The 23,557-nt window shown below is 39.9% G+C and overlaps 1 protein-coding gene across 2 annotated transcripts in view; it reads right to left on the reverse strand.

The window, feature by feature from the left end:
• Nucleotides 1-20: 20 nt before the first annotated feature.
• Nucleotides 21-23,557, reverse strand: part of LRRC75A (leucine rich repeat containing 75A) — a 69,176-nt gene continuing 45,639 nt past the window's right edge. The window contains exons 3-5 of one of the 2 annotated variants that reach the window (XM_039346163.1): nucleotides 22,035-22,147; nucleotides 3,426-3,539; nucleotides 21-3,308 (exon numbers count right to left, since the gene is read on the reverse strand). In XM_039346163.1, coding sequence (XP_039202097.1) covers nucleotides 2,939-3,308; nucleotides 3,426-3,539; nucleotides 22,035-22,147 — 597 coding nt within the window. In that variant the 3' untranslated portion in view covers nucleotides 21-2,938. Of the gene's footprint in view, nucleotides 3,540-22,034; nucleotides 22,148-23,557 lie in introns of both variants that reach the window. The other variant, XM_039346162.1, reaches the window with a different exon arrangement.

The raw sequence follows: 23,557 nt of genomic DNA on the forward strand, positions 1-23,557 counted from the left end.
GTTTTGTTATGTTTTATGTGTTTTTATTGTTAGCCACCCAGAGTCCTCCAGGAGTGGGGCAGCTTATAAATTTTAAAAATAAATAAAATAAATCTAGGACTTTGGAGGTAATAGCACTTTCAATTGAATGTAGTATGGTTAGGGTGTCTTAAATTAAATGCGCCCCACACCTATGGAATGCTGGCTTTAACTGAAAGTTCTAGGTGGCTATATGAAAAATGAGTGGCATTAGTTCAGCCACGAAGTGACAAGGGAAGGAAAGCTGATCATTATGCAGATGTGCCTAAAAGTGAAACTGGTATGTTCCAGATGTTAACAGTTTCCATTACTTTTCTGCAGCCTTTTAAGATTTTTTTTACTTAAGCCTGTAGATAAAATGCTTATTGAAGTTACATGGAAAAATAACAGCAGGTGAACTGTTAACATTAATTCAAGCAATTAAGGCTCTGCACATTTACAATTTTTATTCATAGCATTTAAATTGTGAAATAAGACTACACTGCAGCTAAGCTTCAACAATGAGCTAAAGAAATGGCAGAGTTTAAGTTTGATGATGCCACCATTCGGTTTTGCTTCTGTCAATTTTGTATCCAATACTGGAAATTCATGCAGATTATGGCATCTCTTCTGCCATTATGCTTATCAATGTTATAATTGTGGCTTGAAGGAAGCCTCCCTGGAAGATGTATGTGTTTCCTGAATGCTCTTTATAAAAGCAAATAACACTTAAGCAATTGCCTGTCTTAATAAATCATTGTTTCATTAACAGATGCATTGGATAATGTCTATTCTCTTAATTTTTCTGTGGAATTGTGAATTGGGCTAGTTTCCTATGGGGGCAAAAGTCTTTTGTGCTATTAGACCAACTCCATAGAAGGAGGAATTGGTTCCAGTTGCAGATTTTGAGTTGATTTATGCATGTCCCTAGTTTCCTAATCATTGCAGTTGAGGGATATAAAAATAAAATGTTACTTTTATTTTATTTTGAACATTCAGACTGTTCATGTGATATAAATTACAAAAAAACCAAACTTTAACTAAGCCTCCATATTGTGTTTTGGATTAATGGGATTGGAATGATGTGAGCATAACTTCACACTTTAGGAGTGGTGATGCTCACTACCCACCCTCCCTGTATAATTCAGTGTAATGACTGCCCAGCTCCATTCAGCAGCTGCACAAGATTTAGCTCCCCATTTACTAGGAGAAACAAGACACCTTCCAAACAAGTTTTTATTTCTTGACAAAGCATAGAAAAGACGGACTACATGCAAACAAGGACAATATGGAGCTGCTGATTTCTATGAAGTACCAGACTGACACTACTGAAAACATGCAAGTAGTCAAAAATGGGCACAATAGCAATGGGATTTTAGGGTAAAACATTGATCCTGAAAATTGGTCAGGTCTACACCTCATCCCTAAAGCAGATTAGTCCTAGCAATTGCTAATCTGAGCCCACTCTGAAAGGTGTTAGGGTGCTCCTCAAACCTGCCAGGACGAAATGCTTTGATGTGCCAAAACTATAGCATTGAAAGCTCACACGAGATTGGCATGATAGTTAATTTGGGCAAGATTCTTCATGGGGTAGCTCAGAAAAATGACAAAAGCCCACATTTACTTCATGACAGTCAAGTGCTGCAAAGGATTGGTTGGTGGCTTGAGCTCCTCTAAGTATGTAGTCCAGGTACCTAAGAACATTAGGAAATAGACACTATAGAGCTGAATTGATTCTACTGTCTCTTCTGTGCCACAGTGATGAAATCCAGAGTAACTGAAAGCTGCACTTTTTCCACAAAGTAATTAGAGCGGCTTGCAACAAATACCTGGGGCTGCCATCACCCACATTTCATCCCCTGGTGCCTAGAGCAAGGTCTTGCTAACTAGAAAAGGCACCCCCTCCCCACCAGGAAGGCACATGTTTTTAAGTACCACCAATTCACACACGTTAAGCAAGAGAATGGGGATTTTTTTCATTCATACTGACTTGTTTGCTTTATTAACCAATGCAACCTACTGTGTCATCTACCAATGCATAGTGTCTTCTCTTGTGGTATTTAAATTTTATTTTGTTATAGAGGCAGTAGGAGTTCAGAAGGTCCAAGTTTTTCAGCCCTGCTGTCTCACACTGCTTTGATTTATAAAATTACATTTGAAGCTCAGCAATCTTGTAGCACCTTAAGACTTTACAAATAAAACTCATGGATTACAGCCAAATTCATTAGATTCATGGCATAACCTGAGATAGGTACACATCCATGGCTTATTTGGGACAGGAGACAATAAATTGGGAGAGAATGAAATGCAGAAGGTACAGTAGTGATGGTTATCATCTTGGCAGTGATTATTCAGTGAGACATTCAGACTTGTTTTGATGAGTTGATTAACATGTTCCTGTTTTAATCCATGGGATTAAATTTTTTCTACCCAAGCATGTTTCCCACCTAAGTTTTTATTCAAAATAATTCATTTGGAAAGTAAAAGCTCAGTACTGAGTACAGAATTGTTTATGTACCTAATGTGAAAATTCTGATTAGTGTATTTAACTAAAAGTATTTAACCTTAAAAAAAAAAACAGGCTCAATAGCAGCATTGCATTGTTTTGTGTTTCTTATACCTTCGACTGAACAGTCAACTAGCAATCATCCCTTTGATAACTACAAGGTTTCAGGAATTAAAGGGATGCATTGATTTGGATGCTGCACTGAGCAAGTAATTAGACTTTAGCGTAAATAATCCCTTCCAGTATAATTCTATATAATGGTAAAAATTTTAGCAAATCATTAATATGTGAATTGCAGCAAACTGTAATTTGGCCTCCCCTTTTTGGTCCTGCAAATTTTTATCAGAAGAGAGCTTCATTAGCATAAACTGGCCAAGATCCTTTGGTTATAAAGGATCCATTTGGCACATCCTAGGCAAATGAGAGGCCACTGTTTCATGTCTGACACAAACCAGTAGAAATCTGTTCTTGATTTGTAGGTTGATTTGGCAGCAGCTTAACTTCAATAGCTTCACCTGTCCATACCTGCCTGGTTTTAGTGTCTTCCAAGCCACCATCACTTTGGTCTTCATCCTGTGACGAAAGACCTTCTTGGCTCTCAAGGTCACTTACCTGACCTTCACCAAATTCAAGAATAGTTGGGAGATTGCTTTGGGTAGGGCTTCGTTTCTTAAGGCTAACCAGAAAGGGCTGTGGCAGAGAGAATATGTCCACATTATTGCCCAGATCAATCCAAGTCATGCTGGGGAAGTTTCTGGTATCCTTCAAAGCTTCAGTCAGGTCCCGGAGGATGGCCTTTGTAAGCCTGTTGCCATTAAGGGAAAGAGTTGTGAGACAAGGTAGGGCACAGAGAACTGGCAAAAGCTGGAGGAACATCTCATCTGTCAGCTCCGTGAAGCAAAGCTCCACATTTTCAACATACTCAGAGCTGTGCTGGAGGTATGAGATAAGCCGATCTAACTCCTTCATAGTCAAAGGGATGCCAGACAAGTCCACTGTGTTGTCCAGAGGATTCCCCACCAAGATTGTTTTCAAACTGCAAAACAATGAAAAATGGAAATTATTGATTCATTTCCAGCTGTAAAAGTTGTCAACTCTGCGAAAATGATTTTGACAATAGCTTAATATACAATTCAGTGGGGAGAAAATTGAATGAATCCATCCAACATAGTAATATTTCTAGGGGATACTGCAAGCAATTAATATACAATACTCAGTGACTATATTCACATCAATAGCGTTTACTTGATTACCAGCCCATTTGGGAGATTTGCACACTATGGAGCCATTAAGTGAATAAGCTGAATTTGTATCATGGCAGGTCACACAAAGCAACATTAAAATTAACTATGCTTATATTATGTAAATTCATAGTAATTTGGTCTTTGGGGAACATTTGTTCCATGAACACAATATTTATATAACAGGCAACCCACATACGTAAAGCTGTTCATATATATATACCATAATTTCTGTTGTGCAGACACATAATAAACATGGAAGGTGGAAAGAGGCTGATAATGAGAAGCATCAGAGAGAATCTTGCCATTCTGGGAAGTCGTTTTTTTCAATAAATTTCATACCAATAGGACATATAAAGCACCAAACCTATTAAGTAGTGGTCTCTGTTTAAAATAGGGAACCATACAAGGAAAGCAAATTATGTCTCTAATGCTCTTAAATGGCATCTGACAATATAAAGCTTAAGAAAGGCACAGGATTACTTAAGCATAAGAAACATCCAATAAAAGGGACGGCTTTTATTGAGAAGACAGGTAAGATATACTGGTGTCAAATACTTGAAAGGGTAATATTTTAAATCCAAAATATCTATTTTCTATCATCCTAGAGTGTAGGATGCACAATAATACAACTGCTGTATCACACAATAAACTACTTATGGTAAACTTCAGGGCAGCAGTTCGAACAACAGAATCAAGTCACCAAACCAAAAGATGAGTGCCCATTGTTGAATATCCAGGCACAATCAGGACGAATATTAGTTGAAAATACTTCATTTTGGATTTTTGCCTTAAACAGTTGTGGGAGGAGGGGGACATAGAGGTCCAATTCTATGATTCTAAAAGGTTTGCTGAGATTATTTCCCTTTTTCTCCTGTTATTTTAGCACAGACCTTTACTGAGTCATGAAATCTGAAATTACCACCTGAAATTTGAAGTCAGCTATTTTTCCCCCCTATATATTGTACAAGGACACATATGGGCTGGCACAGAGCTTCCCTCCTTTAGTGAGGAAAAAAACTTTGGTGACTCACACCAAAAGGAGTGAAACCACTGCATTGCAACAAGGTGAAGATCATAAAACATTCTGCATGCAGAAGCAACAATTCAGAAATGCAAATAGAAGACATCAAAATTAAAATGTTATGAAAACCTTTCCAGAATCTTTAACTGATACTAGCAGAGACCTTCAAGTGCAGGAAATATAACAGCATGAGGAAGAAGATCAATTAGACTTCAGCATTCTGATTCATAACAAATTTCTACAATTTTACTAGCATTTTTGGAGGATTCTGTTTAGATAGCTTTTAGTAAATATGCTCAAGAGACATAGTTAATAGGAGCAAACCCTTATTTTACTTGTCTCTTCACTGCTTGAGACTCCCAACAGTTGCATCTTATCTCCTAGTTTTAAATAAGGTACTAAACTGTCTTACAATAAAAATGATCATAATGGAATAACCCTAGAACTAAAAAATTTAAAAATATCAGTTAAAATACTGTGCAAATGGTCTGCCTAAAATACATTTAAAAATAAGGAAAATGGTTGTGGCAGGGATGCCATATATATTATATTTCTCTAGGGAGAAACTGAGTTTGCACAATACTCTAACCACAATAGGATTTCATCCTGCCATATAGACTAAACCATGTTAAATTATTATGAATTAGCATGTTGTGAGAATACACAGTGCCACTATTAACATGGTCTTTATCCTATTACCTAGAGGAAGAATCATACAAACCACTACACAACCTCTAATTTCTGTCACTTTTACTCTTAGTTGGCTGATAGGTTTGTAATCAACAGCATCTAAAGCAGTGGTCTCAACCTGTGGGTCGGGACCCCATTTGGGGTCGAACGACCATTTCACAGGGGTCGCCAAACAACGCAGTCCGCCATTTTTTTGCCCCTTTTCCTTAGCTCTGCTACTCCCTTTTATTCTATTGGCTTTTGAAAGCCAATAGAATAGACTCTCTTGAATAGAGTCTAATTCTATTGGCTTTCAAAAGCCAATAGGAATTGTCCAGGCTGTCTCTGCCCTGCTGAGCCCGCCAAAAGTCCCATTCTGCAAACGGTGCTGCACCAGTTGAGTAGTCCTCGACTTACGACCGGTTGAGTAGTCCTTGACTTACGACCGGTTGGGGGTCGCAGCATTAAAAAGGTTGAGAACCACTGATCTAAAGGGACTGTTGTTAGAAAGACTTTGCTAAATATTATGCTTTAGGTGTAAAAACTTAAGTTTTTAGCAGTTTAAACTAATTCAATAAGAGGAAGTAAGTAACCTATCTTATTTTCTAAACAATGTATATTGTGTAATATGCTCTTTGCTGAGATGATCAGACAGGTTGCATAAAGAGCACATTTAATCATAAAGGACTCAGGAAATGAACTAACAGGCCCACTTTTTATAGTTAACTGATTGGGATAGTAAATAAAGTTTGTAAACCAACTTTTACTACTGTACATATATATCAAATAATGCTTAATACAGAAAAATACCTATCTGAACAGACTTGGTCCAGCAATGTTTAGTGGAAGAATTGCAATTGTTGTCAGACATAGCCCACCCAACTTTTGCAATTGCCTCAATTGATTTCACGGCTTCAAAATTTACTCTCAGGAATGTACTTCCACAAACAGGTACAAAAATAATTTAAAAATAATAATAATAATAATAGTAAAGTTGGAAGGGACCTTGGAGGTCATCTAGTCCAACCCCCTGCTCGGGCAGGAAACCCTACACCATTTCGGACAAATGGCTGTCCAGTCTCTTCTTAAAAACTTCCAGTGTTGGAGCATTTACTGCTTCTGGAGGCAAGCTGTTCCACTGATTAATTGTTCTCACTGTCAGGAAGTTTCTCCTTAGTTCTAGGTTGCTTCTCTCCTTGATTAGTTTCCACCCGTTGCTTCTTGTCCTGCCTTCAGGTGCTTTGGAAAATAGCTTGATTCCCTCTTCTTTATGGCAGCCCCTGAGATATTGGAATACTGCTATCATGTCCCCCCTTGTCCTTCTCTTCGTTAAACTAGACATACCCAATTCTCGCAACCGTTCCTTATATGTTTTAGCCTCCAGTCCCCTAATCATCTTTGTTGCTCTTCTCTGTACTCTTTCTAGAGTCTCAACATCTTTTTTACATCGTGGTGACCAAAACTGGATGCAGTATTCCAAGTGTGGCCTTACCAAGGCATTGAAGAGTGGTATTAATACTTCGCGTGATCTTGATTCTATCCCTCTGTTAATGCAGCCTAGCACTGTGTTGGCCTTTTTGGCAGCTGCCGCACACTGCTGGCTCATATTTAAGTGATTGTCTACTAGGACTCCGAGGTCCCTCTCACAGTTACTACTATTGAGCATGGTGCCACCTATGCTGTACTTGTGCATTTGGTTTTTCTTGCCTAAATGTAGAACCTTGCTTTTTTCACCATTGAATTTCATTTTGTTAGTTAGTGCCCAGTGTTCAAGTCTGTCCAGATCCTTCTGTATCTGAAGCCTGTCTTCTGGAGTGTTGGCTATTCCTGCCAGCTTGGTGTCGTCTGCAAATTTGATGAGTTCCCCATCTATCCCTTCATCCAAATCGTTGATGAAGATGTTGAAGAGTACTGGGCCCAGAACAGAGCCCTGGGGCACCCCACTACACACTTCCCTCCATATAGATGCAGTTCCATTGAGGACCACTCGCTGAGTACGGCCGGTCAGCCAGCTACGGATCCATCTGGTGGTGGTTCTGTCTACCCCACATTTTTCTATCTTGTCAAGTAGTAGGTTGTGATCTACTTTATCAAATGCCTTACTGAAGTCCAAGTAAATTATGTCCACAGCATTCCTCTGATCCACTAATTTTGTCACTTGGTCAAAGAATGCAATAAGATTTGTCTGGCATGATCTATTTTTGACAAACCCATGTTGGCTTTTAGTAATGACTTTGTTTGCCTCTAGGTGTTCGTTGATTCGTTGTTTGATTATCTTTTCCAGGATCTTCCCAGGTATTGAGGTCAGGCTGATAGGTCTGTAATTTCCTGGATCCATTTTTTTTCCTTTTTTGAGGATGGGAACTACATCAGCTCTTTTCCAGTCCTCTGGTAGTTCCCCTGTGTTCCAGGATCTTTGAAAAATATAGTTCAGTGGCTCCGATATCACATCTGCCAGTTCCTTGAGAACTCTGGGGTGTAATCCATCTGGTCCTGGCGATTTGAACTCATCTAGGCTGGACAGGTGCTCACTAACCATTTTCTTGCCTATCTTAACTTGTGTTTCTGTTTTGTTTTTTATGGCACTATTTTTGATAGGTTGGTCTGTTTTTTCCCTTTGTGTAAAGACAGATGCAAAAAATGAGTTAAATAATTCTGCTTTCTCCCTGTTGCTTGTCACCTTCTTGCCACTTCCACCCACTAATGGACCAATCATTTCCTTCACTTTTTTCTTGTTTTTTACATGTTGAAAGAAGCTTTTTTTGTTATTTTTGACTTTGGTCGCAAGCCTTAGTTCATTTTGAGCCTTGGCTTTCTTCACTTCATCTTTGCAGGCTCGGGCTATTTGCTGATATTCTGACTTAGTTATGTTCCCCTCTTTCCACTTTCTATACTTGTCCTTTTTATCTTTCAATTTGTCAGAGAGTTCTTTATGCAGCCATGCTGGTTTCTTTTGAGAGCTGTTATTTTTCCTCTTTGTTGGTATTGTGCTAGACTGTGCTTTTATTATCTCATTTTTCAAAATTTCCCAAGCTTCTTGAGTTGTTTTCCCCTTGATGATTCTCATCCATGGAATCCTTCCCAAGCCCTCTCTAAGTTTATTGAAATTAGCTCTCTTGAAGTCCAAGACTCTAGTTTGACTGTGTTCTATTGTTGTGCTTCTATAATGTTGAATTCTAATATTGCATGATCACTTCCTCCCAGGGTTCCTATGGCTTCAACACCGTCTATCATTTCATCTCTGTTAGTGAGAATTAGATCCAAAATGGCTAATCCCCTAGTTCCCTTCTCTACTTTTTGGGAGACAAAGTTGTCTGCTAGGTTTGCCAGGAACCTGTTTGATCTTCCACTTGGTGCGGAGTTTGTCTCCCAGTTGATGTCAGGGTAGTTAAAGTCCCCCATTACTATTGTGGTGTGCTTCCTACATACCTTAGTTAGCTGACTAGCAAAAAGTTCATCTATTTCCTCTGTTTGGTTGGGTGGTCTGTAGTATACACCTATGGCAATGTCATTTCCCCCCCCTTTTATATTGACCCAAATGCATTCAAGAGAGTTTTTATCATTGTTGTACTCTATTTCTGTGGAGATGTAGTTATTTCTTATATAGAGAGCAACTCCACCTCCTCTTTTATTTGGTCTGTTTCTTTTAAATAATTTAAATCCCTCTAGCTGTGTGTTCCATGTGTGAGTTTCATCCCACCATGTTTCCGTAATGGCAACAATATCGTATCTGCCCTCGTTAACCTGAATTTCTAGTTCACCCTGTTTGCTGTTCATACTCTGTGCATTGGTGTATAAACATTTGAGTCCTTTGTGGGTGGCCCTGTGTTTCCTTTCTACATACCCTGTGTGGTGCCTGAGTTCCCCTATTGTCTTACCACCTATTTGGTTAGTGCACTTTATGTGGCACTCGCTATTAGAGGCTTCATTTTGATTGGTAGCAAGGTTGGTATTCTTGTCCACACACACATCTATGCTACATGCACTGATAGCCCTATAGTTTTTAAATCTTATGTTCATAGCAGCATTAGAATATCCACTGGACTTTATTTCCTCCTGGTCTATAAAACTTACAGCCTTCCAGATGTTGCTGAATAGCCATAGCCAGCATAATGATTGGTAAGAGATGCTGGAAATTAGCTCAGGAATAGAGTTCAAAACACATTATCCACCCCTTTGGCCTAGTAAGTAGGACCAAAAGTAGGTTCATACTAATTTAAGATTGTGCCAATCTGAAATAACAATATTAAAACATAAATACAGCTTCGGATCTATTTTTAATTTTGCAAAGCTGAAATTACAAGAACTAGAATTGATTCAAAAGTGTGCGCATGCACAAACAGATGAAAAAGGATCAGAAATTATAGGTTTCAAATATCTCATTAATGTTATGACACCAAGAAGAAATAGAATAGAATTCTTTATTTATAATGAATGGTATCAAAGCAGAAGGGATTTTTCTCTTCTTTCTACTTTCCTGTTTACAGAAAATGATTGCAAAAATTTCTTCATAGAAATAGCTTCTAATTATTTCTATAAGTTTTTCACAATTTCAAAATTTTGGTACAATCTGATGAAGTGAAAAATGTTACACTGTCTGAAGTATACCCGGTTCAATTTAAATTAGGGAAAAAATTAGTCCAAATCACTGAAAAAGTGATCTGTACTGATCAACAGGAAAATTTCCTTGAAATCAAACCTGACTCCTAGTGGATTTTTGGACACATACCACCAGTACATATGGTTTTCTTTTCAGCAATACACTGTTTTGGTACTGCTATCTTCTAGTCTCCCACCAAGTACTAATTAGAGCCAAACCTGCTTAGCTTACAAACTAAGACAAGGTGCACAAGGTTCTATATGTAGGTGCCAAAGTGCCAGTAGATACTATATAGTAAAACTCTGAAAAAGGTAATATACTAGATATTTACCTGTTTATCTACAAAAATATAGGTTTGCTAAAATTCAGGAACAGTGATACATTTCAAATTTTTACATTATGGTACCAAATATAAAAATCCAAAGCACATATAAGTAAAGTACTATAAATTATGTATTATTTATGAATATATGAGGTCAAAAAGAAGATCATTTCATTGATACATTAGATTCTATTTAATCCTTTGATGGAATAATACTTAACCTCGAATGTATTTTGTAGATCAACTTCACCAGTTTGTTCTTTGGCAGACATCCAGTATGGGGCTAAAATATCTAAAAGCATCACTTTATTCTATATCGACCTGCCTATTATTTATGACTGTCATCATAAATTGTTGTAGATTCTATTAATTTAATAGATTAGCTTGGCAGATGCTTGAAAAAGGATCTTTGATAGCAGTACAATGACTGTAAAACCTTCTCTCTGCAGCATTTTTTCAGACACTAGCAGGGTTTTAAACATAGTATATGTTTTGTCACCATATAATATTAATGTAATTCTAAAATTTAGTTGTATGATGTTTGTTTTTATAGGGTTTTTTTGTTTTCTATGTAAAGTGTTTACAGTATTGAATGTTTAATGAGTAGTACTATTCACATGGAAATACTGATTAAAGCAGAAATAGGGAACCAATGATCCTCTAAATTATTAACTGAACTTCAATTTCTAACATCTTTTACTGTTAGAAATTGGCTAGGGTTTAGTAATATTTGGAGGAGTCCTGGACTTCAGCTTGCATTTAATGAGAAATGTGGAACATATCTTGTTGAAAACCTTGGGTGAAGCTCCTGCTGTATTTATGGCTCAGATTATAAATCTACAGAAAAAAGAAGAACTATTTGCTAATGTTATTTTTAAAGTGCAATATTGCCTTGTTGACAACTAAAAACTAAATACCAAAGTTATGAAACATCTGCAAGCCCATATTCTGCCAAGATTTAGAAATGTATTGTCCCAAGAGAAATTTCAAAATGTTTACAATTACAAGAGCTCATGATTTCTGAAAACAAATAGAAATTACTCTTTTGATATTTTTAAACTAAGATTAAAATTATATAGGGCAGTGGTGGCGAACCTATGGCATGCGTGCCAGAGGTGGCACTCAGAGCCCTCTCTGGGCACGCACGCCACCACTGCCAGCAGCAGGTCCATCAGGCTGCCACTGCCACCCAGAGCAGGAGTCCCATCCAGCACAAAGGAGGCAAAGCGGCCGACTAGCAAGAGGTGGTAGAGCAGAGGTCACCAACCATTGTTGATTGGTGGACTGGAAGAAAAGGGAGGGGGAAACATTTTACATGCATGCATGTGCGCATGGGGCCATGAGTATGCACATGCTGCAAATGGGGTGGGGCTAGTGCCTGCGTGATATTTACTAGCCCTGCCCCGTTCTTGTGTGTGGTGCAGTGCCTTGTATTTTGCGCCTTGCAGCATGGTGGCCCATTTTTGTACCACCAGTTTTTGTGTGTCAGAGATGGCACTCAGAGGTACCTCCCTGCGCCCCCCGAGGGCCCCACAATGTTGATGCGGTCCTGGTACTTTGCGATAAATAAGTGGGTTTTGGGTTGCGGTTTGGGCACTCGGTCTCTAAAAGGTTCGCTATCACTGATATAAGGGAAATAGATGTAAAAAAATAATCATAAAGTAATCATTCTCATAGGAGCCATTGGACTCTTACATTTTACCCAGTAAATAAGCAACATCGCTTAAAAATAATAATGAAAAAGACAAGAGATCTATTGCATGTATATATTACAATCTATAAATTTGATTTTTACAGCTCTAAGCTGGCACATTTCATTTCTCCTTTTTAATCTTCCTTTGTACAGAGCAGTAGCTGTTGGAAAAAAGATTGGGTTTATGAAAGAGGTGAATCCATTATATCCAAGGCTAGAACAATGTGTACACACAAATAAGATAGTTATGACATAACACATAAATATTTTCAAACATGGAAAAAGCCACAGATCACCAAATTGGTTTATGATCCTTGTCTTCACAGATTCACTCTGCACTGTAATATAGAAATAGAATAGGCTTTGGCTGATTTACAAAACAGAAACACGCAACTGTTTTGAAGAAAAATAATCCTCAACTGGTGTTTTGTAACCTGTACAGCACTGATTTCTTCCAGACAAGAAATAGCAAACTAAATACTACTTTACATCCATTCTACCCTACTTCTTTAGGTATGGAGATACCCTGCTATTGCTGAATGCTTAGTAGGCACAAAGAAACGTTTCAACTGCAAGAATTGATTAGTGTGGGTGTGGGGGGGGGCAGATTGAAGGAAACAAAGAACAGCTGTTAACAAATCCTGTTGACTGCCAGACTTCATTAAATGTTTTCATGGACTAATAAAATTAAAAGTCACTCTCTGTTTTACCTATGCAGGAGATTCTTTGTCATCCAAAAGGGAGGATGGGCTTTTCAATAATGCAGTGTTTTTGAAGAAAGTAGAAAGATTAAGCTCCTTCCCTCACAACTCTGCTTTGAACTGAAACTCCCATATCTGCTTTTCTTTGAAAAAAGAAAAGAGACGTATTGTATTGGATTTAGTTTAACTATAGCTGCAATTTCAAATCCACCAATTTGCTGAGCTGCACTCAAGGGGATCTGCAAAGGCTAATTATTCCCCCCCCCCACCTGCTCAAGAATGTAGCAACAATAACAACAGTTGTACAAATCAACACAGATGCATAGAGATTTCATTTTCTGAGGATGCATAACACTTCTTCATCATATTTAACATAGTAAAATATTAATTATGAGTTTTAAAAAACTTTCTAGGAATATCATTTATTAAATGCAATTAATAAAGGTACTAATCTCGTAGATCAAGGGAATGCCAAGGAAAAAAAATGTATTTTAGTTTCACCAAGACTGTCAACCAGTTTCTCCATGATATTATTGGCAATCTTGTAAAATGCTGACTAGAAGTGGTAATGTCAAATAGATTTATAGCTAATGACAGATTTATTTACTTATTCCATCAATTTATGTAGCCACCCATCTCAGCAACAACTCGGAGCCATGAACAATAAAAATTATTAGACTTTAAAAGTTCAGAAATGCTTCCACAGTAAACCAAAGTTCCAATTTTGGATTTATGTAAAAATATTAAATATTATTTGGATTAAAAAAGGGAAGGAATATTCATCAAAGTTACAGATAAAACCAAGCTTGGAAGAGTTTAAAATACTTTAGGACTGAAAATACTTTCTGTTATTCATGGACCACAGAACAGGACAAAATCTAAGAAGTTCTGCATCCAGACAGATGCACTAATTCAAGGTGAGCGACACCTATTCTGAAAGCAGTACATGTAGAGAGACTGTAGCGGTTTTACTGAACCTCAGGCAAATCTGACTCAGATAAGATTCTTGGTTGAAGCAACAGAATAATACTGCCCATACTATGACACTTGATTCTGCTTTGGTCAGACCTCAGTGGAATACAGGTAGTCCTAGACTTACAACAGTTTGTTTAGTGACAGTTTGAAGCTACAATGGCACTGAAAAAATGACTTATGACCATTTTTCACACTTACTACTGTTGTAGCATCCTCATGGTCACATGATCAAAATTCAGATTATTGGCAACTGACTCATGTTTATGATGGTTGCAGTGTCCTGGGGTCATGTGATCACCTTTTGCGACCTTCTGACAAACAAAGTCAATGGGGAATCCAGATTCATTTAAGTTAACAACTGCAGTGATTCACTTAACAACTGTGGCAAGAAAGATTGTAAAATGGGGCAAAATCCACTTAACAACTGTCTCGCTTAGCAACAAAAATTTTGGGATCAATTGTGGTCACAAGTTGAGAACCGCCTGTACTGAGTATTATATATTCTGAGCATCGCCATTTATGAAGAGTATTCTCAAGACAGATTATTCAGAGATAATATAGGTGGCAAGAATGGAAATGAAGTCCTACCAGGAAAGGTTAAAGAAGTCAGGTGAATTCAACTCAGAGAAGACATGATTAACAGGCGTAAACGTCTTCAAATATCTGAGAAGTTTTCATACAGATTATGATGCAAAATTATTTTCTGTTATTCCAAAAGATTAGGGTTGGAATCTAAAACTAAAGGTTCACATGGAAAGGGATTTAGATGAGACATTAAGAACAGCTACTACACAATAGGAGATATTTGATAATGGAGCAGGCTGCTTTGAAACTAATGGTTCTGGCTTCATTGCAGCTTTTTAAGGAAAGGTTCCAATGCCAACTTTCAAGGAATGCTATAGTACTAGAAATCTTTAATTGGCAAGAATTTTTAATTGGACTAGATGACCTACAAGATCCCTTCCAACTATGTTATTCTCTCTATTAAAGTGTCTGAAAAGGGTTGGACTAGATCAGAGGTGTCAAACTACCGGCCCACTGGCCGGACGCGTCATCCGGAAATTGCACCCACCCCATTGCCGGCAATAGCAAAACTGTCCTGATATGTTGTGCAATGTCACATAACATGTCTGGATTAGATGATATTTGAACATTCTTCCAGCAAAAAACAAAAAATCCCAAAATCAATTCAGTAAATTCTGGCAGAAAGGAGAAAAGTTGCTTTCATACTGCAGTTGACACTGGCAGAGTCTATTTCCTAATTACCATTTTTCTCCTATTCTTTCTAGTAATTCCTAGCTCAGGGAGTACAAAATAAGTGCCTTTTCAGTTGCCACATTTAGCTTTTGGGATATACTAAGTAAGGTTAGGGTGGTGCTGACTCTGCTGACCTTTCAGAAAGTCCTTAACAACCATAGACTCATAGCATTGGAACAAACCTTAGACCAGCGGTTCTCAACCTGTGCGTCACGACCCCATTTGGAGTCGAACGACCATTTCACGGGGGTCGCCAAACAACGCAGTCCGCCATTTTTTTTCCCCTTTTCCTTAGCTGTGCTACTCCCTTTTATTCTATTGGCTTTTGAAAGCCAATAGAATAGACTCTCTTGAATAGAGTCTAATTCTATTGGCTTTCAAAAGCCAATAGGAATTGTCCAGGCTGTCTCTGCCCTGCTGAGCCCGCCAAAAGTCCCATTCTGCAAACGGTGCTGCAAGTTGACTGCAGCGAAGGCGAGCTGTCTGGAAGTTTCCACTCCTCCCTGCTGAGCAACTACTAAAAATGTAAAGAGGGCCAGGGGTGGGAGGCGGGAGGCCGGCAGGCGCAGGGAGGGTTGCTGGCGCGCGTGGGGCCCGGCGGGTGTCTTACCTCCCTTGGGCTGGCCCAGCTGGTGACCCAGCTGGTGGTCGGCCTGCACCATCTCTGCCGCTTGCCAGCTACACCTCGGCCGGGGCAGGGGGCAGCACCACGTAAGTCGAGGGAAAGTCCTCGACTTACGACTGGTTGGGTAGTCCTCAACTTATGACCGGTTGGGTAGTCCTCGACTTACAACCAGTTGGGGGTTGCAGCATTGAAAAGGTTGAGAACCACTGCCTTAGACTCTTCTAGATCTACCCTCTGCCCAGTCTTTTCATGAAAATCCCAATGATGGAGCAATTAAATTTTAGGAGGCAAGCTGTTTCATTACTTAATAGCTCTCACAGTAGGGAAATTCATCCTAAATTCAAATTTAAAAAAAAAAATCATTTTTTTGAATCAAGATGGCAGCTGCAACAGCATCTTGACTTTTTTGAGCAAGCCATATGGACACTCCTGTTTATAATTTTAAAAAGAGCAATTGAAAATGCTGGGAATTAATTTATTTTACAATCCTGTAAGGGATGGGGGATGTACAGGAAGCATTTATGGGCTGGATTCACACAACTTGCATAACCTGGTAAGTAAATTAACCCATTTTCTGGGTTTAAACAATGCAACAAATCATACACTAACCAAAGATTCTGAGACTGCACAATATCCTAAACAACAATCAATACAATCACCAAGGTTAAAGCTAATTCAGGATGCTGTGTGAATGCAGCCACTAAGCCTCTCAAAGAGCTGTGGAAAACTTCAAAGGGATATTTCCCTTTGAAGGTTGATGCAAAGCATCTCTTCAAAGCTGTTTTGTGCCATAGCTATCCACCCCATTTCCAGGAGCAAAGATGCCGACAGCCTCCTCTTCACAGAGCTTTTGCAATTCCCTTTGGCAGTTCCACTTATCAACACAGCAAAAATGCCACCTGTGACTACTGGATATAGAGAGAAGCAAAGGGTCTTGATAAGGCAATAAGAGCTCTATGGCCCAAAGCACCTCCCTAGAGGCATGAGTTTGCCTAGGCTTGATTTTTAACTGGCTTTAGCAACTTCCAGGGGAAACCCTTCAAGGGATTTACTTGCATCTCTAAATGGAAATAATCAAATCCGTTACAATTTGACAAAACAGCAAACTGAGAGAGAGACTGGTCATTAAAAACATAGAACACAACTCTTTCATTTATGCTTTCCCAACTTTAAAACGCAAACAGATCTCCATAATGGACTATTTGTTAGGCATTTCCCTCTTTTGTTAGACATTAAATTAACTGATATGATTAACTGCTGGACACAAGAGCAGCAGAAACGTTTGGATGGCGTTGTCTCAAGCCATTCAAATGACCAAGGGGACCGGGAGCTGAATACCAGGTAAAAAGACCATGAGCCAGGATAAAACAGCCACCTGCAAGCTTTCCTGGCCTGGCAAGGGCTGCGCAGATCATGGCAATGGACAAAAATCAAGCTCTGGTAGAGAGACAGAAAGCGACAAGCTACTGTATATAATTGATCTTCCGAAGATTGAGGAAGGAAAGGTCTGTATTTAACCAGCAGTGGACAGCCTGCAGGGGGAGATATCTGGCTGTTTTTAGTCTCTTATCAAGTTGTTATGGTCACTCTATTTGTATTTTGTTCCTCTAAAAGCTCAAGGCATCACATATGAAGTTCTTCCCCTAATTTTATCCTGACAAATCATCATCTTGTAAGGTTTGAAAGAGTGTGTCTAGTCCAAAATTGCCAAACAAGCTCAAGTGGTGATCTAGATATGATTTTCCCATGTCCCAGTCCAAGACCTTACCTACTCTACTGGTTCTCCTTGATGCCTCCTAGACAGGCATCAATCAAGAGGCTTTGAAAAATAAAGAACGCAGAGCTGGGAAATTCAGCCTGGTTGGCAATTCCACTTTGTCAAAGCATAATATTAATAAAAATGCCCACTAGCTGCTTAGCAGAAAATGATGAGAAGTCTCTGCTCAGTGTATCAGTTGATAATGGTCCATGAGTTGAAAATATATGTTGCCATCCTTTTCTTGTGTCACTCACTGGAATGAACAAGCCACCAGCAAAGACAAACCTGGCTGGCAGATTTTCCTATATTGTTTTTGCAATATTCCACTCTGCCAATATTCCACCAATACTCCACCCTAAGGAGACTAAGGAGAAAAAACTGGACTATTCACTGACTCAAGAACATTTCTTCAAACTTATTCACTATCACTCTGACAGTTTGCTTAATAATAAAAGCTTCTCAATAGCAATAGCATTTAGACTTATATACACTGCTTCATAGTGCTTTACAGCACTTTCTAAACAGTTTACAGCATGGGTGTCAAATTCAATAGTGTCATGTGCGTATCATGAAATATCGTGATTTTTTTGCCTTTGCGGAGCTGGGGTAGGCATGGCCTGCGTGTGATGCATCCGGCCTACAGGCTGCCAGTTTGATACCCCTGGTTTACAGCATCAGCATATTGCTTCCAACAATCCAGGTCCTCATTTTAATGACCTCAAAAGGATAGAAGGCTAAGTCAACCTTGAGCCTGTCAGGATCAAACTCCTGGCAGTGGGCAGTCAGCTTGCAATATTGCTTTCTAACCACTGCATCACCCCGGCAGCTATTTTCCAAGTTCTCCACACATCTTTACCTTAATCCTTGGTAATCCTTCTATTTTAAAATTGGAATGTGAAGAGAATTAGGTATTTTTGTATTGCCTGGGGATCTATTTGGTTTGTGTTAGATTACCTGTGTCCTACTACCAACTTAGCCAATATTTAGGCTTCCTCTAATGAGGACTTGTCATGCGACTAGGAATTTCCCCCTATCCCTGATCTCAGGAGACATTATGGTCTGAAAACAGGAAAACTGAGAACAGAAGCTGTTTCAAGCTGAATATCAACGCTGCTAACATCGGATGTTCTTGCCTTGACAACAGATGAAAATGCAGCTATTTTCTCTATGCTTATAGAATTAATTGATGCTGGGAGGGGGGATAGGGATGAGAGTCCAGCTAGTCATAACAATAATAACTCGGCCCTGGGAACCCAAGGACATTGGGCCCAGAGCTGATAGTGTTTTGGTGGGCTGGAGAGCTGGGGAGAAAGCCCGTGCTTCAAGCTAATTGGGGAATGTGATTTATGATTGTTTATTGGAAGTGGGAATTGTACTTTGTATTCAGGGGAGGGGAATTTAGTTTTTAGGTTCAACTATGTAGTGCTGATAGTTTGTTTCCCAAATAAAAGATTCTTTAAGGTAAAAAAATGCCTTGAAGTTCCTTTGAAGGGTTTCATCTGTCGGAACCATGACACTGAACTCAAGGAGACGTGCTCAGCCCAACCCATGCCAGAGGAATCAAGCACCTTCCTTCACATGCATCTGCCATCACTTTTCTTGGCAGTGGACACAGCTTTGCTCTCTTATTCAGCCATGTTAACAGGTGATAGTCAATCATGATATGAAATAAAAAGCAAGGAAGCCATTCCCAAATCATTCTTCTGCCTATTTTGCTACCTTAAATCTCTCCTGGATAGTTTAAACATAGTAGCTGTAATCACATAACATGCTACATCTTAAATTTGAGTTAAGAAACCGTGGTTTTGGGGTTCATATAATAAGCTATTCTCCTCCTCCTCTTTTACTGTGGCCAAGGGCAGGACTATTAAACACTAGGAAACAAAATAAAACATTCAGAAGTACATTAAGTGTTGCAGATGTCCTTATAGATGCTATAGTACAGTGGTGGCGAACCTATGGCACGAACCTATGTCTAGCCCAGAATACTGTACAGTTTTCCTTAACTTGAGAAATGTAAAGGAGGAGAGAACCTGGCTATTTCCCAAATGCCCTTTGTCATCTTTGTCCTGTTTTCATGTGCCTTACTATTTACTACCATCTGAAACTCGATGTTTAGTACCTGTAGAAATGTATGCTTATCTATCCTCAAATAAATAAGCCACGTGACAACTTATATGGATCTTATAACATAATGAAACTCAAAGCATCCCGCTCATTTTACTTATTGCAAATCTAGCTAACAGTATTCCAAGTCTCAGGTTCAAAAGATTATTCCTCAAAGATTAAGACTTGATCATATCATCATAAACTCACAGTGCTGCTTGTAAAAATAAATTGTTATAAGCAATAAAGTGGGGTCCTTGGTGGTCTCTGAACTTGGTTGTTTTTTTGTAGAAGTTTCATTACCAAATTAGGTAACATCGTGAAAAACAACCAAGCTCAGAAACCACCAAAGAACCCACAGTTCAACTATGAGCGACAAAGCTTCTCTTTTATCAAAAGCAATAAAGTGTTATCTTACGGTAGTGATGACGAACCTTTTAGAGACTGAGTGCCCAAAATGCAACCCAAAACCCACTTATGCATCATCAAGTGCCGGCTGGGTGTGGCCCATTGGCTGGGCATGGCCCATTGGCTGGGCATGGCTGCAGTGGTAACGGGTAGGACTAAAAAGTTCAATCAATCAATTCCAACTTCGCAAGATCTTTTTTTTTCCCACAAGATGTTGAAATTGATTCATTGATTGAACCTTTTTTTTTTTTTTTGCACATGGCAGCGAAGGCCTCAAGCGAAAAGGTTTTATAAAACCCAGCTGAAGGCCTAGGACTGGGGCGATGGCACATGTGCCCACAGAGAGGACTCTGAATGCCGCCTCTGGCACCCGTACCATAAGTTCGCCACCAGTCTTAGGGATTCACAGTTTACAGGTCGTCCTTGACTTACGTCTGGTTGCTTAACAATCATTCAATGTTATAACTAAGTTGAAAAAAGTTACAACTCATTCTTATAGTTACAATTGCTACACCACCCCCATGATCATGTCATTGCATTCCTAGCACCTGGAAACCGCCTAACATTTACAACTGGTTGCAGCTTCCTCTGGTCACATGATCATATTTTGAAACTTTTTTAGTGTCTTCCAGCAAAAAATACCCATTGGAAAAGCCACAGGGCCTTTTCAACTGCTGCCCCATCTCCAGAATAGCATTCCCCCAGAAATTAGATTGACTCCACACTCCTGAGTTTTCAAAAGCTATAAAGACCTGGGAGAAACTTCCTGACAGTTAGAACAATTAACCAGTGGAACAACCTGCCTCCAAAAGTGGTGAATGCTCCAACACTGGAAGTTTTTAAGAAGAGACTGGACAGCCATCTGTCCAAAATGGTGTAGGGCAATGGTTCTCAACCTGTGGGTCGGGACCCCATTTGGGGTCGAACGACCATTTCATGGGGGTCGCCAAACAATGCAGTCCGCCATTTTTTTCCCCCTTTTCCTTAGCTGTGCTGCTCCCTTTTATTCTATTGGCTTTTGAAAGCCAATAGAACAGACTCTCTTGAACAGAGTCTAATTCTATTGGCTTTCAAAAGCCAATAGGAATTGTCCAGGCTGTCTCTGCCCTGCTGAGCCCGCCAAAAGTCCCATTCTGCAAACGGTGCTGCACCAGTTGAGTAGTCCTCGACTTACGACCGGTTGAGTAGTCCTCGACTTACGACCAGTTGGGGGGGGGTCGCGGCATTAAAAAGGTTGAGAACCACTGGTGTAGGGTTTCCTGCCTGAGCAGGGGATTGGACTCGATGACCTCCAAGGTCCCTTCCCACTTTATTATTATTATTATTATTAATAATAATAATAATATATCTTTATTTTTATTTTTTGATACAATAACGATGCCTGGGGTATTTATGTTTTTATTTTATGTACTATTTTTAATCCAATTACTATACTGGGTATGTGTGCTATTCAGAGTCTATTATGATGTAAAGAGTCTGTAAGCCCAATAAATAAATTAAATCCATAGAAAACAGAATTAAAACCAAAATTTAAAAAATCACAAGTTCATCAAACAAGAAACACAGATTTATTTATTAAACTTATATGCCACCCATCTCGCAGAAGTCAATGGATAGATGGCATCATTCCCCAAATGCCCTCAAATACAAGCCAGTTTTTGCTAGCTTGTGGAAAGCCATCAAGATGAACATAAGCCTGTCCTTGAGGGGGAAGTGATTGCAAAGTATAGGAGCTATCAAAGAAAGAGGCTAACTGTGAACCCCGATCTCCTTTACCACCTTTGCCTGGGACCACTAACAGATTTGGCCAAGGAGCATACACTGCATGGATCACTTCTATGTGGAAAAGTAGTCCTCAAGACAGAAGTAATTAGTTCATATATGGCTTTGTAGATACAGTAGAACCAGGATTTTGGATTTCAGCTAACAACATCTAGGTAACCAGTGCAGAGCCTACAACACAGTTATAATTTTTTGAGGATGTGACTTATTTGCCAACCTGCAGGCTGCTACTTTTGAGACCAAAGAAGACTATTTTACAATGTCTTGAACTCCTCTCTCCACATAGATGCTACCCCTTGTATTTTTCACAGGTTCCAACTTGCTGCTATGACCAGAAAGGTGGTCTCCAGCCATCCCACTTTTACTCACCAAGCCTGTGGCTTCCTCTTCACCATGCCCTGGCGTCGCCACTGAGAGTGGGGGCTCAGATGGTATGTCAGCTGCCTGCAGAGCTTCTCCATAGCCCCCAATGAATCCCCTTCCTACAGCAAGAACAAAAGAGGAAGAATAATTATTGACAATGAAGCCATGGCAAGGAACTAGCCTGAAAGAGATTGCTTGTAGACAATGTGCATGACCTCTTGAGAAGGAGGAAAAGGAGACTAAGCACAGAATAGCTTCTGCAAGACACAGGCCTCTCTGGATAAGCAAGGAACCAGTTCCTAACTGACTGAAAAGGATTTGAAGCTGGCAAGTCCTCTCTCTCCCCCTTGTGATGAATCTCACTCTTCTACAGACCATTTCAAATGTTAACATATCAAATCCCCAATTTTACTGCAAGTACTCAAAACTCTGGTGAGGTAATTAAGCCAATATGATCGGTCCATTTCTCACTGTCAATACTATTTCTTCCAAGGGTTAACACTGCTAATTAAGATTCTTAGTGTGCCAAGCAGCAGCCTCAGGTTGTCCCAAACAAGCCCAGTGAAATACAGCCAGTGGTGAACCTGCAAGCATCATTATAGATCAGACAATAATTTGCTCCCACCATTGTTACCTTAAGGTGACACAAGATTCTTAGAGTGGTCCACGTCCATCTAGTTCAGTGGTTCTCAACCTGTGGGTCGGGACCCCATTTGGGGACGAACGACCATTTCACGGGGGTTACCAAACAACGCAGTCCGCCATTTTTTTCCCCTTTTCCTTAGCTGTGCTACTCCCTTTTATTCTATTGGCTTTTGAAAGCCAATAGAATAGACTCTCTTGAATAGAGTCTAATTTTATTGGTTTTCAAAAGCCAATAGGAATTTTCCAGGCTGTCTCTGCCCTGCTGAGCCCGCCAAAAGTCCCATTCTGCAAACGGTGCTGCAAGTTGTCTGCAGCGAAGGCGAGCTGTCTGGAAGTTTCCACCCCTCCCTGCTGAGCAACTACTAAAAATGTAAGTAAAAGAGGGCCAGGGGTGGGAGCTGGGAGGCCGGCGGGCGCAGGGAGGGTTGCTGGCGTGCATGGGGCCCAGCGGATGCCTTACCTCCCTTGGGCTGAGCCAGCTGGTGGCCCAGCCGGTGGTCGGCCTGCGCCTTCTCTGCCGCTTGCCAGCTACACCTCGGCTGGCGCAGGGGGCGGCACCATGCATGCGCGGCGCTCCCAGGCAGGGAAAGTCCTCGACTTACGACCGGTTGGGTAGTCCTCGACTTACGACCGGTTGAGTAATCCTCGACTTACGACCGGTTGGGGTCGTGGCATTAAAAAGGTTGAGAACCACTGATCTAGTTCTTTCACTCACTTGAGGCATGCAACAGAGAAATGTCTATCTCTGTTCTGTTATTGATTCAGGAAGCTCTGCAGCAAGGTTAGTATGCATAACATGTTTCCACTGGGGAAGAACTCTAGCCCACAGCTTCAGCAGTGACTCAGGAAGTGCAATTACTTGGCTTGGCTTGCTATCTTTCACA

This window comes from Crotalus tigris, unplaced genomic scaffold, assembly GCF_016545835.1.
Source record: "Crotalus tigris isolate CLP2741 ecotype Arizona unplaced genomic scaffold, ASM1654583v1 scf7180000017987.690289119674:8195010, whole genome shotgun sequence".
NCBI classification, from domain to species: Eukaryota; Metazoa; Chordata; class Lepidosauria; order Squamata; family Viperidae; genus Crotalus; species Crotalus tigris.